We start from the raw sequence: 15,040 nt of genomic DNA, 5'->3' as shown, positions 1-15,040 counted from the left end.
TTATCTCTCCACTTTCTTTGGAGAAAACCCGCTGAAGTTTTAGACCTATCTGCCTTTACCTTTAGGCTATTAGAACTCTGCTGTTTGTCTGTTTGTAACCTTCAACTGGGGGAAATGGTGCATCATAGGACAACAATTTTTGAATCATGGTACTTAAACCATGCATCCCAAATCCAGGACCCCATTACTCCTAGTGGGATTAACATTGCATAGATTTTCAGATCAGTTGTATTGGTAAAGTTGTGGCTGCTGCAGCAACCACAGTCATCCATACTTAGCTGCAGTCATATGATATGACGTCTAAAGCTCCCTGCAGCTTACTAGAAGTGAAGCCAGTGAGGAAAACTGCAGGAAATTGGAACCCATTCATCTTCCCGCAGCTTTTTTGCCCACCTTTGGCCTAGGTAAGAACATATTTCTAGGTACAATGACCTTAGGGTCATGAGTTGACTAGTTTTAAATTAAAAGATGCTTGTGGGAAAAAGCAAGGTTTGCTTTTGAAGCTGCAGCTTCGTATATATTATTTCTAAATGATGTTGTCTTATGAATGAATCTGCTTTTGTTTCATGCTCGGTGCTGTGGTCCACAAACAGCTGGGATTGTTGTTTCTAAACATTCCTTCTCTGTATCTTGTTTGTCTGTCTCCCCACTTCTCTCTCTACTATTGATTCTGTTCTTTGCCCGCTAAAAATGGATTTGACGTTCAGGCTGTGAAGGGGTATGTACCCTTGTGATGTATGATCTTTTCTTAGGAGGACTCCACATTTGAGAAGTATTTTTCAGAGTTCACACCTTGCACCTTCCTAAATATAAGCAAGTACTTTTAGCCACCGTCTGCAGTATTCACTTTGTCAGCATAGCGTTCTGAGTGAGAAAGATTGCAGCTGTAGGGGACAACTACGTAGCCAATATATAGATCTATAAAAGCATGTTCTGTGCCTGGGAAGATTTTTGTTCTGCAGGGTTTGTTTTCCTTTGGAAGTTAAGATACTTCAATGAGTTTGTCAAGCTAAAAGTGAATGTATGTATATTTCATGTCTGAAATGGTATTGCAGGGGGGCTGGACTAGAAGATCTCCAAGGTCCCTTCCACCTCTATTCTATTCTGTACTATTCTATTCATGCCTTGGTATCAGGGTATAGACGTACTTAGACAACACATTGAGTGTTATAATACAATGTACTGTTTAACAAAATGTATTTTATGGCTGTGCAAAGTCTCATGGTCAGTTTCAAAAAGAAATCTTTTTTGGAATGCAGGACATGTGAACATAGTATTTGTCTGTAATATCAGCCATACATTTCCTTGTGCACAAGCCTTTAAAAAAAAAGTCAGAGATATTTTGAACAGAGGCTGAACTGTGTCACCATGTCCTCCAAAGTGCCTCTTCCAAATCCTTTTCAAGGTGTGCAGAGGTTTACTTTGTATCCTATTTTCCTGCAGATGTTTTGTCACCATGGTAAAGATAAAGTTTCCTCTGTCTAATCCCATGCAATTCAAGGAGGCAGTGTTCATCCCTGTTTCCTAGCCGAGAGAGCCAGTGTTGTTCGAACACACTTCTGTGTGGTCATGTGGCCAGCATGACTATATGCTGAGGCGCACAGAATGCTGCTACTTTACCATCAAAGTAGTACCTATTTCTCTACTCACATTTGCATGCTTTCCATACTGCAGCTAGGTGGAGCTGGGACAAGTAACGGGAGCTCACCCCATTGTGTAGCGCTCAGGTCTTGAAGGCAGGCGATCAGCTTTCCAGCTAACAAGCTCAGCATCTTCAACTTCTGAGCCATCATACCTCCTTTTTGTTACCAAACTGGGCAACAAAACCTTTGCAGGAAAATAACATACAAACTAGGTACCAGTACATGGGATAGTAAAGTTTGCTCTGTGTGTGTGTGTTGTGTGTGTGTGTGTGTGTCTTTGTGTTGAGAAAGAGAGATGGAAAGGGAGGTATAGGTAGTTCTCAACATGCAACCATATGTGAGACTGCCAATTATAATTATTAATAATAATAATAAGTTGGAAGGGACCTTGGAGGTCATCTAGTCCAAACCCCTGCTCAGGCAGGAAACCCTATACCATTTCAGACATGATTGGAAGACATGATGATCATAATGCAGGTTATCACACATGACTAGAGTTTACAGCTTCTTTTGCAGCATTAAGAAAACCCATTGCTTGCTTTTTTGCAGAAACCATATGTAAATACCAGTTTCTGGAGAGAGAGAGAAAAAAAACTCATAAATTGCAGCTATGTGACTGCAGAATGCTGCAAATGACCATAAATTGTAACTGGATTGTATATAGTTTTATATTTATTTATTTATTTATTTATTTATTTATTATTTATTTATTTATTTATTTATTTATTATATTTTTATACCGCCCTTCCCCCGAAGGACTCAGGGCGGTGTACAGGGCAATAAATATAAAAAACAGAATACAAAAGTTAAAAAACCATTAAATATAATGCCCAAATTTAAAATTTAAAACAATAATTAAAAACATACTAAAACCCCAACCCTAACCCATCGGGGGGGGGCGTGTTTGTCAAAACCTTTTAACAGTTACTAAGCGACCGGTCGTAAGTAAAGGACTACCTGTATTGAGATTGATATGAGAAAAGTAACAGACTCATAAAAAAAAGTAGTATCTGGGCCATTCTTCGTATGTTTGGGTAATCAGGAAAACTTTTCGAGACTCTTCCTGTCTCCCTGTGATTCCTAGATCCTCAGTGCCATTCTCGTCTGCCAGGCCAGATATGAAGCTCTCCGTATATGCTGAACAAGTCCTTGCGTAGCACATACAGTATTTCACAGCCATCTCCTTTATTGATGAGTTGCTCTTTGGCCACAGAAATAGATGTTTTTACATATTAGGGTTAAGTTTAGCTGTCAGCCATCATTTCCGTTTGACAGAGATTTCATGCCTGCTGTGTCAGTAAAGCAGCTGCTAGGCGAAGTACATACAAGTATATCCTATAAAATACACTTGGCGTGTATATTTTCTATTGAAAGGATACAACGGAGCATGGGCTTGCAAGCCGTGACGTTAGGTGGAAATGCTAATCATGAATATACCTTCGGAGGCATTTTGTCTCCCTTTCTGCAGGTGGAAATTCTGTTCTCAAGGCACATTTTATATGCGGTGCGTCTGATATGTTAATAAAGGCTCCTTTGCAATATGCAGTGGGTGGTTTTTCTCTTTTCTCCCTGCTGAACTCTTTTCAGGTTTTTTTTTCTTCCTTCCCTTGCATTAAAAAAAGTGCTGGAATAAATCCCTTCATTGGAATTCAACTTTCATTGGAATGTTAAAGTTGTTTTAAAGAAAAGCAAAATCCATTTAAGGCAGCAAAGGAACAATAAACAATGCTCTCAGTTTATAGCTGAATCTCTTTACTGTTTGTACTGGTCTTTTGGCTTATTTATAAGATTTCACTGAAGCCCAAGATTAAATTCTACACCTGAGTCACTTTCATATTGATTGAACTCAATCAGACTACTCTCTAATTTAACTGATTTTATTTATGTTGTTATTGTTATTAAGCCCAGGAATACAAATATCAATTCCTAAATCTAATTTAACACATACTTAGTTGCTTTTCAGTTTTCAAAATGAATCCTAACTAATTTATGTGATCCATTGTTTGTTTGTGTGTATGTGTGTGTGTGTGTGTGTGTGTGTGTGTGTACAAACATATGGTTCATTAACATTAGGATTCATTTTGAAAATTGAAAAGCAGATCCTTAAATGGAGTATCTGTTTTAAGAATGTGGGATTTTTATTTAGAGATTGTGTAGCTATTAAAGTTCCCCTATGTTGTGCAGTGCATTTGAGAAAAGGCAGTTTTCTTTTGAACCAAACTCAATTTCTTTGTGCATGCTGCATTCAGATATAACTGAATCTGTCTCTGTTCTACAGTATATAAATGGCTTTAGAGGATCCAGAAGTAGCTGTGTATTTATACACTTCATCTTATTCTGTTTTCTTTCCACTTCTGACTTCGTGGATTGTTTTATATCTTTTTCCTTCACTGCTGTGTTTTCCTGAAAATAAGACCCTTCCAGAAAATAAGCCCTAGCCCAATTTTTGTGGTGGGCCTAATATAAGCCCTACCCCAAAAATAAGCCCAGGTGGTTGAGGTGGCCAGCAAAAGCGGCAGCGGGGGCCAATGGTGTCCGGCAGCAGCCACAGACCACCGGCCCCTTGGCACAGGGCAAGTAAGACTTAGCGCAGAGGCGGGGGGGGAGGTAGGTGATCCAGGCACGCCATGCACTTTTCACCCAGAGGGAGACTAGAAGCTTTGTCTGCTTGCAAATGAGGCACTTGGAGACAGAGCGAATTGCTCGATTTGTAAGCGCCCCATTTGCAAACAGATGAAGCTTCCCGTCTCCCCTTGGGCAAAAAAGAGTTTGGACGCCTATGGGGCACTTGGGGCAGCTCTACCCCCTCCCCCAACTGCCTTGCCTCGTGGCGGTGGCATGGGATGGCGGGTCATGCGGCCTGCAGGCTGCTGTGAGTGGCCGCAGAAGTGGGTCAGCAGCTGGATTGGGGCTGTTGGTGCCACTGCCGCAAGGCGAGGCAGGTGTTCAGGGAAAAAATAAGACATCTTCCGAAAATAAGACCTATTGCCTCTTTTGGAAGCAAAAAAAAATATAAGACCAGGTCTTATTTTCGGGAAAACACGGTACTACTGGCATCTCTACCAACACCAACCTTTAAAGTGGTGTGAGTATAGAAATAAAGAGGACTGTGACATCACAATGCATGGAGAGTTTTACTGAGTGATTCAACGAGGAAAAGAGAATCTTTAAACACTGAAAACTGAACACTGACATTTAAATTGCATCTTTAATGTTTTTTCTAATAGCTCTTATCATCAAACAGGGAAATTATTCAGGGACATAAGAATTTGGGATCTAATGTATACATGAGACTTCACCACAGGCATCATTATTGGATGATTATATGAAGAAATCTTTGCAAGTAGCAAAAAACACTGTGTGCAATTGTCTGTATATGTGTGTGTGTAGATAAGTAATACTTTCTTTACAGCTGCATGTTGAAAGGCCTGGGGTCAAATAGGAGGAGGATATGCATAACATAATTTAACTGGAAGTCGGATGAAGCGAATCTGATTCCTTGGAGTTGATGGATAGCTCTTTTCCCAGTAGGACTGATCAATTAATCTGTTGTGATGAATTCTCTATTACTTCCTCTTCTTGTTCACTATAAAGGAATTTCTCACCTCTATTTATTCAGTAGGGACAAATATATTCAAAGTGCTTTGAATGTGGAATATGTGCATAATAATCCTCATGATAAATGTAGCTCAGATTATGATGATAAGAAGAACAATAACCTTACTCTTCCTACCTGCTTCAGGAGCTGGGTAGTAGAGAAACAATGTTTATCTGCTATCCAGCTCCTTAAGTTTGAGAGGCTCACAACAATGAAATAAACCATTATATCAAAAATAAAAAATAAAAAAACGATTGATGCCTTGGAATCAACTACCTTCTTGAGAACATTCCCCAAAAAGCAGGAATTCCCAGAGTTCTGGAAGTTGAGGTCCACAAGTCTTAAAGTTGCCAGGCTTGGAGAGCCTTGCCATAAAGGGAAGGAAAGACAGGGAATCGGGTACAAAGAGGGAAGGCAGTGGCAGTGTTTCCAGATATCAGCCAGATGTGGTAGAGTTTTCCACCAACTCCCTGGAAAGGTGGTAAAATTAGGGGCACCTCAATTAACAATCACCTTTTTTAGCAACCGAAGTTCTAGCCCCAATTGTGATCGTAAGTCAAGGACTAACAGGAGTCCATTCCTTCTCAATCAGATCATGCAAGAGAAGCAATCCATTTGAAAGTCTTTTATACTGTCTTCAACATAGTTGCTGCTTCTAACTGGAATCGCTACTAGGATCTCCTATCTTAGAGGGCATATTTACTCATCTGAGTGCTCACATCTGTAGGGGTTCCACTTCACCAGGCTTAAAACAGGTGTACTTTTTCTCCAGAGCATTCCTGAAAAATTACTGAATTGTAATTTTAATGCAACAGATGGGGAAAATTATTAAATATGTATGAAACAAACATGTTAGCTTATTTAATTAAATCATGTGAACTATACTTAAAAATTAATGCTATAACTGACTGAGTGACTGACTCCCTTCCTTTTTGGAATTCAGCTTCCTTTGGTATGTCAGCCAGTGGCCAATTATGACCCTTGGTTCCAAATAGACTGCATGTATCTAACTGAAAACAATTTTGACAAACGCTGTAAGTTCAGTATTCTTTCTTATGAAACATACTGTCCATTTATGAATAGCTGAGGTATGGCATCCCATTCAAGTTTCTGGCAGGGTCATTGCTATATCTATAAGGCAAAGAAGAATTGTTTCCTAAGACTTAGATTCCCTGCTGTCAATTTCCTGTGGACATTTTCTTACTGCCCTTAAAAGCAGAAACTCCATGTCTCCTTTTGGCCTTTTTCCTGTCATTCAGAAACATGGCCTGGTCATATTTTTAGCTTTATTCATTTTTTTCTCTTTAATAGCAACCTTTGGATATATATTTATTATAGTGAAACACAAACAACAGCAACAACTGAAAAAACATATAGTAGTTGTTAAGTGATGAAATAAGGGATGCGGTGGCTCAGTGGGTTAGGACGCTGAGCTTGTCGATCAGAAGATCGGCAGTTTGGCGGGTCGAATCCCGAGTGCTGCATAACAGAGTGAGCGCCTGTTTCTCGTCCCAGCTTCTGCCAACCTAGCAGTTCGAAAGCATGAAAAATTCAAGTAGAATAATAGGGACGACTATGGTGGGAAGGTAAAAGCGTTCCGTGCGCCTTTGGCTTCTAGTCATGCCGGCCACATGACCCCGGAGACGTCCTCGGACAAACGCTGGCTCTTCAGCTTTGAAACGGAGATGAGCACCGGCCCCTAGAGTTGGAAATGACTAGCACGCATGTGCGGGGGAATCTTTACCTTTAAGTGATGAAAAAAGAACCTACAAATATTATAGCGACCCATATAGTCAAACTATATGTAAAGAACAAGCAGTCAGGAGATAGGCTGCAGACTTGGTAAAGCATCCATGAAGGCCTTTATCTTCTTGTGAATTCGGGGGGTGTCTTTCCAAGGTGTTTTCCCATTGTTCCCCATTTGTCTAGCTTTTGCAGTGTTTATCTGCTTGTTCCCCCTCCTGCCAAAGGGCTTCCTCATTATTCTGTACTACAGCTTGTAAGTTTAACTACAGGTAATCCTTGGCTTACAACCACAGTTGAGCCCAACATTTCTGTCACTAACTGAAACATTTCTTAAGTGAGTCTTGCCCCATTTTACAACTTTTTTTACTACATTTGTTAAGTAAATCACTGCAGTTGTTAGCTTAGCAACATGGTTGTTAAGTGAATCTGGCTTCCCCATTGACTTTGCTTGTCAGAAGATCAAAAAAGGTAAATCACATGACCCCTGGGTTGCTGCAACCATCATAAATATGAATCATTTGCCAAGTGTCTGAATTTTGGTCATGTGACCATGGGGATGCTGCAAAGGTCATAAATGTGAAAAGTCATGTTTCTCAATGCTGTTGTAACTTTGAACGATCAGTAAAAAACTGTTGTAAGTTGAGGACTACCTGTATTATATTTATTTATTTCATTCATTCATATATATATGTGTGTGTGTGTGTGTGTTTACACATACACACGCACACACATATATGTAATTTTTCTTTTTTGCTTACTAACAAAGAATAAAGGGAGACCGATATGATCATTTCAAACTTATTTGTTCTCATCAGTCAGCCATACCCTTCTAAGATTCGAACCTGGGCCGACTGTGTCTTAAGCAGTTGTTTTAACCCTAGGCCACAGTCTCTCTCTCTCTCTGTGTTAGCTGAGAAGCAAGGAAGATATGTGTTAAATGTTTGTTAAGCATTCAGAATACACTTGCTTAGTCCCAGACACGGGAAAAATCTTATTTCCTGTTTCAGCCTAGCCCAAGTCCATCTATATATATATATATGAAACAAGACCAAATGTCTCTCCACAAAAAATAACTGAATCAAAATGTAAATGAGACCAATCAAAGCTTATTGGCAAACCCAACAGGCCATAAAGTAGCCATTCTCTCTATATGCAGTCCTGCACCGCAAAGTGTTCAGAGTCTTCAGAATTAATGCAGGCTTAAAAATGTATGAAAACAAGCAAGGAAAAGCAAACATTTCCACATTTCCTATCTGGGGAAAGGTGGATTGGTAACTTTACCTTGTTTTCCATTTCTAAGAATATATTGGCTAAACGAGTTCTTCCAGGTTGGAATTATGGAGTGCATGGCCTCAATAATCAGCACGAGAAAGGGAAATAATCCATTTTTGTTTGTTTGTTCATGAGCTACAACAGGAGAAATTGTTGCTATTTACTAATGGAGTACATTCTAGTGCTTGTGCTGTTCTGAATTTCATTCTACACAGTCATTAAATAAACAACAAGTGCACAATCTTGGGGAATATATTACATTTTCACTGGTATTGAATGTCATACTGTTGAAAGTGTAAATATCTCCATTAGAAAAGAGCAACCTATATGTTAATATTCTGTAATAAGAAAAATATGTCATACCAAAACAGATTGTATCAAAGGGTTCTTAGACCCCCTTTTCCCACAGCAATGTTTAAATCAGAGGGTTGGGATTCTGTTACTCATCATAATTCTCAAAGCTCTATAGAAGATGTAGTTTAAAGCACTTTAAATGCATTTTATGCATCTCCTTCACCACAAAGTGGGTTCATCCCTATCCTCACTATATTGGAGAACTGACATTTTTTTCAAAGCATCTCAATCTTTTGAACTCAGAATTCAGAGATTTGCGTCTTCATTTCAAGGACTTAATAAAACCAAAGAGCTTTCCCTAGATGCAGAGTCATGGCTTGGTGCCCCCTTTAAAAACTAAACTGAAACTTTTCTTTGATTTAAAAAAGATGCGAGCTTTAAAAGCCTCTGAGATTCTTCTCATGTTCTTAAAAAGTGCAAATAAGAGAATAATTTTTAGTTAACGTACTCACTTTCCAATAATGTCTCCCCACTCAGTTCCCTAGGGCCTTGACTTTCAGATTTTGAAGATATTGAATCTCATTTCAAAATCATAATAATAACAACAATAGTAACAGCAATAATAATAATAATGTTTAATGGAAGATCTAGATGCAGATTTGCCTATCCCAGGTCCTTGGCGATGTTTCGACGAGGTCCCACTCGTCATCTTCAGGCTGGTGTCTTCGGCTTCGTGCTTGTGCGAGCAAAGCGTGATTGGAGCTGCCATCTCTGAATAAATACTGGTGGGGGTGTGTGTGGTGCTGGCTTTGTTGCTGTAAGCGGGTTGGTTGGCTGTGTTGTTACATCCTGATTGGATGATGGAGTTATTGTTTGCAGCTTAGTCGGCTGTTTTGTAACATCCTGTGTGGCTGAGGTGTTGGCTGTGTGCCCATTAGTCTTTTGTATTGTAACGACTTGGGTAATGGGCTGTGTGATCACATCCTGAGCTCTAGTGTAGTGATATCCTGAATACATATACTTTATGTACGCTTATATACCTTATATAAGCTCATAGGTCCTTTGTTAGGACTTGAACTTTTAAGTTTTATCAGTCCCAGACTGTGAATCGAATTAAAAATATAGTAATAACTACTACTACTAATAATAATTCAACTCAACAAAAGAGTGCATTTGATGTGCTTCAGCAGATGGCAACATTAAGTAGTATGGAGCCTGATTAGTATTGAATTCTAATCTGCCCAGAATCTTTTGGAATCAGGCAGTCTCAAAACAGAATAAATAAATATATAGTTCTTGGAGGAAGAGACCATTAGGGAATACCACAAATGTTAACTAGGCTTGGTAGTAAACAACATCCACAACATTGCATCATATCCAGGATCATCACTATCCAATCTCAAGGCCATCACTGTTTTTTATATCTTGTTGTTGTTAGCTGCAAAGTCGTGTCCAACCCATCGCGACCCCATGGACTTCCTGTCCTTTACCATCTTCTGGAGTCCATTTAAGCTCACGCCTACAGCTTCAGTGACTCCATCCAGCCACCTCATTCTCTGTCGTCCCCTTCTTCTCTTGCCCTCAATCTTTCCCAGCATTAGGCTCTTCTCCAGTGAGTCTTTCCTTCTCATTAGGTGGCCAAAGTATTTGAGCTTCAGCTTCATGATCTGGCCTTCAACTTTATGATCTGGCCTTCTAAAGAGCAGTTGGGGTTGATCTCCTCTAGGACTGACTGGTTTGATCGTCTTGCAGTCCAAGGGACTCGCCTTCTTCTCCAGCACCACAGTTCAAAGGCCTCAATTCTTTGGTGCTCAGCCTTTTTTATGGTCCAACTTTCACTGCCATACATTGCAACTGGGAAGACCATAGCCTTGACTATACGCACTTTTGTTGACAGGGTGATGTGTCTGCTTTTTAGTGTGCTGTCTAGACTTGCCATTGCTTTCCTTTCCAGGAACAAGCTTCTTTTAATTTCTTGGCTACAGTCCCCATCTGCAGTGATCTTGGAGCCCAGGAAAATAAAATCTGTCACTACCTCCATTTCTTACAATCCCTTAATTATTCTCCAGATTTAATTGACATCAGGATCTTCTGTAATTATTCTTGTGCAGATGGTCAGATTAACGTAACATGTACTTTAATCATCACATGGGCACAGAAAGTAAGCCGAGCTATTTCGGACTTCATAAAATTAGTTGTCTTTCTTTGTCAGCTAGTTTGATTTGGGAAATTCGGTTTGGGTAAAAAAAAAATGAAAAATGTTTATTGTCCGTTCAAGCCTATGATATATTGAATCGTAATTGTTATTATTTATTGTATTATTTTTAGTTTCATTTATGTACCATCTTTTTTTCTGGAATTTTAAAAGAGCCAGTTTGTTCTAGTGGTGGAGGCACCAGTTTAAAAACTGGAAAACGTTGAGCTCCAGTTGCGTCTTAGGCATGAAGGGTGGCTGGGTCACCATGTGCCAGGCTCTCTCTCTCAGCTCAACCCAAGTCAGAGAGTTGTTGTTGTGAGGCAAATAGGAGGAGGAAGGAGTGTTAGATATGTTCACTGCTTTGAGTTATTTATAAAAATAATAAAGAGGGGGATATAAATAAATGAGGGGACGCGGTGGCTCAGTGGGTTAGAACGCTGAGCTTGTCGATCAGAAGGTCGGCAGTTTGGTGGGTCGAATCCCGAGTGCCGCGTAACAGAGTGAGCACCTGTTACTCGTCCCAGCTTCTGCCAACCTAGCAGTTCGAAAGCACGTAAAAATGCAAGTAGAAAAATAGGGACCACTACGGTGGGAAGGTAACAGCACTCCATGTGTTTAGCGTCTAGTCAAGCTGGCCACATGACAACGGAGACGTCCTCAGACAAGCGCTGGCTCTTCGGCTTTGAAACAGAGATGAGCACCGGCCCCTAGAGTCAGAAACGACTAGCACGCATGTGCGGGGGAACCTTTACCTTTTTTATAAATAAATGAACAAAAAAACATAAAAGCAGTGGGTTGGGGAAGTACATGATCCAAAGTCATCCAGGGAGTTTCTGACATGGAAAGTGGGCTTGAACTTGGGTCTTCCCACTCCTAGTTTGACACTTGGATTTTGATACCACATTGGCTTTCAGTATGTTTCAGCTGATTACTCTCTTTCTGTGTGTGCTTGCAATCATTCTGATAAGAGCCTAAATTATTATTTTAAAGCATATGTTTACAACCTAGGTGCATTTCTGAAAGACTGAATGTAAGTTTTTTTTTCTTCCCCAGGTTGAAGCAATTTTAGTAAATATATTTGGTGGAATTGTCAATTGCGCCATTATTGCCAACGGTATCACCAAAGCTTGCCGAGAGCTTGAACTGAAAGTACCTCTCGTGGTCCGACTTGAAGGTAAGGGGAATCCAAACTTTGTTGGGTATCTTTATTTCATTTGATCTGTTCTCTGAGGGTTGAGGTTGGAACTAATTTTCTAGAACATAAAATATCAGAGTTGGAAGGGACCATGGAGGTTTTCTAGTCCAAGCCCCTACTCAAACAGGAGACCATTTCAGTTCATGTGAAACAAGAATGAGATGGTTGCTTCAGGGCAACAAATGCTGGAGGATGTGAAACACAGAGCAGCCCATTTGCATTCTTGGTTGAAGGAGACTCAGACTCAACGTTCTAGGTTGGCTGGACGTCAGCTAATACTGTAAAATTACCGCCCTCAGAAATAATAAAAACATGCTGCCTGTCACTTGTCTCAAATCCCCTTTCAGCTACCTCTCTATCAGTCTCTAGAAATGGTATGGACAAAACATGGAATTTGCTATATTTTTTTCCTTGGCGGAAAACTACGCTAAATCAACCTTGCTAAACATGTCAATGTTTCAGTCACCCACATAGGATTCACTGTTGCAACATTTCAGCTCATTCCTACCTTCTCATAGCTTTAAGGCTGCTTTCTCCAACCTGATGCCCTTCTGGTATATTATTTATTTATTTTTATTTATTTATTTTAATTCCATTTATATCCCACCCTTCTCCGAAGACTCAAGGCGGCTTACAAGCTTAGCAGTATTAGGATATTAGGATTGCAAATCCTAGAACTCTTACCTGTGGCCATCTGGAGGCTACCAAGTCAGCTTCATTTTACAGTATCCTGGAATGCCTGGCTTAGGAATTCTGGGAGTTGAAGTCCACAAGTCATAAAAGGGCCAAGTTTGAAGACCTCTGCTCTAGAATCTAGGATGCAGCCCTACCAACAAACTTCATAACATTAGCCATAATAGTACTGATGATGATTCTAGACTTCCTTATAAAAAGTCCACACTATTTCTACAATCTCTGGTTTTCTCTTAATTAAGTAAAACTCACATGATTTGAGATAAAAATTAACAATAATTCATAATGATGAGAACTCCAGGATACTGTAAAATGAAGCTGAAAGAATACAGCATGAAGCAACCCATTCCCTTTGATGCATTTCTACAACAGAAGGTTCATAATTATTCCTATAAATCTTTAGAAGATTTGTGACTGGACTTTAAAAAATTATTTGCTGTCCTGCAGCAGTCTGTTGCAGATGTCTTGATGAGTAAAGTTTTAATCAGTCAACTCTGTCTTGATTTAGCAGGATTTTTCTGGACAAATCTTTGTTCTAAGCTGTGTAATAATTACAAGCTGTTTTACTGGTGGATAAAGGAAGGATTAGTCTCTCGTTCAAAAATAGTAACTCTATACTTACAGGTATTTACTTGCTTGATATAAAAGAAAGAATGAGTGCTCCCCAGCTGAGAAGTACAATTTTTTTTAAAAGGGCCCAAAGCAGTTAGAGGAATCATGTAATCTGCATTTCACTGATGAAGTAGTTGTTTCTGATGGGCAAGTGCGCATCCTCTGTTTCAAAAGATTTTCATAACTAATTGTTGAAAGGCTGGATTAAAATTAGGTAATTACTGCCCATACAACCTATAGGAAGATTTCCCTAGACTACAAACTTATACTAGGAGATTGACCTATCTCTCGTATCTCTCGCTGCCTCAAGAGCTACACAACAGGAATTTACATATATTTATACATGCATTGGTGACCTCCTTTTGAATGGAGCAGGTAGCTTTGTGAAAATTCAGCCAATGCAAGCAGCAAAAGAGAAGATACTGTACAGGTAGTCTTTGACTTATGTCCATGATTGAACCTACAATTATGGTCATAAGTCATGCTGATAGGTAATTATTTATTCATTTATTTATTCGGTTTATATACTGCCCTATTCCCGAAGGACTCAGGGCGGTTTACAGGGCAGAATTTAAAAACAATACAATATAAAATTAAAATTAAATTAAATTAAGTATAGCCCCAAAAAATCAAAATCACAATTTAAAATCATTAAAACCCCTCAGTCCAGGCCAGATAGCTCAAAGAGCCAGGTTTTTAGGTCCCGGCGAAACAAACGAAGGTCGGGGGCAGTCCGAAGTTCCATTGGCAGTTGATTCCATAGGGCAGGCGCGCCCACAGAGAACGCCCTCTCCCAGGGGATCACCCGCCAGCAATCCTTGACTGGCGGTAGGAGGCCCTCCCTGTGGGAGCGCACAGGACAATGGGAAATTGACACTGGCAGCAGGTGCTCCCTCAGATAATCCGGGCCCATGCCATTTAGGGCTTTATAAGTCATCACCAGCACCTTGAATCTCACCCAAAGGGCAACTTGGTGGAGCCTTGGTGGAGCAGTGGGCTAATGCCTCCTTAAGTAACACCAGCTGCCTGCAATTAGTGCAGGTTCGCATCCCACCAGGCTCAAGGTTGACTCAGCCTTCCATCCTTCTGAGGTAGGTAAAATGAGGACCCAGATTGTTGGGGGCAATAAGCTGACTTTGTAATAATGCCGCTTGGGGTGGGGGCGAAAGCCCTAATAAGCAGGCATATACATAGAATGAAGGCTATTGCTAAGCACATTGGTTTGTGCTTAAATTGTAAGCCGCCCTGAGTCTTCGGAAAAGGGCGGGATATAAATGGGATTAAAATAAAAAAATAAATAAACTGGAATATTTATTTATTTATTTATTGCCAGAAACCAGAAGTAAGCACTTGTTTCCAGCGAAAATGTCATAAATTGCATAACAGCTGGGCATTGCAAACAGCCATAAATGCAGGCGAAAATATGTTCACATGACCACAGGGAAGCATCACTGGGGAGCAAGGCCTACAAGTACCTTTGGAGTTCATTGTCACTTAGAGTGGCCACTAAGCAGCTGATCATAAGTTGAGGACTTCTGTAAGATTAAGAAAAGGGGCAGGGCCAAGATTTTTTACCTATTTGGAAAGCTAGTTTGGCCTGGCCTCTCAGTAGAGACACTTGATGATAGAGGTGGTGGGCGCAGTAACAGGAAAGGCACCATCTTTGTTTCGCCCCACTCGAGCCGGTTTGTTTTTTTTTTTAACCTATGTATTATCCTCTGTCATTTTAATTGTTCTTATAATTGTTTTTACATTTCTATTTTTTTATTTCATTTTTCATTTTCATTTTT

General features: G+C 40.0%; 1 protein-coding gene across 1 annotated transcript in view; it reads left to right on the top strand.

The window, feature by feature from the left end:
- The window catches only part of SUCLG2 (succinate-CoA ligase GDP-forming subunit beta), a 254,905-nt gene that overhangs the window by 231,604 nt on the left and 8,261 nt on the right, over positions 1 to 15,040 (top strand). Inside the window, exon 10 of the mRNA XM_083355183.1 lies at positions 11,804 to 11,924. Within this exon, the coding sequence (XP_083211309.1) occupies positions 11,804 to 11,924 (121 nt within the window). The remainder of the gene's footprint in view (positions 1 to 11,803; positions 11,925 to 15,040) is intronic.

This window comes from Vipera ursinii, assembly GCF_947247035.1.
Source record: "Vipera ursinii genome assembly, chromosome: 2".
NCBI lineage: Eukaryota > Metazoa > Chordata > Lepidosauria > Squamata > Viperidae > Vipera > Vipera ursinii.
The sequence above is the reverse complement of the archived record's forward strand: the minus strand, read 5'-3'. Positions and strand labels throughout refer to the sequence as shown.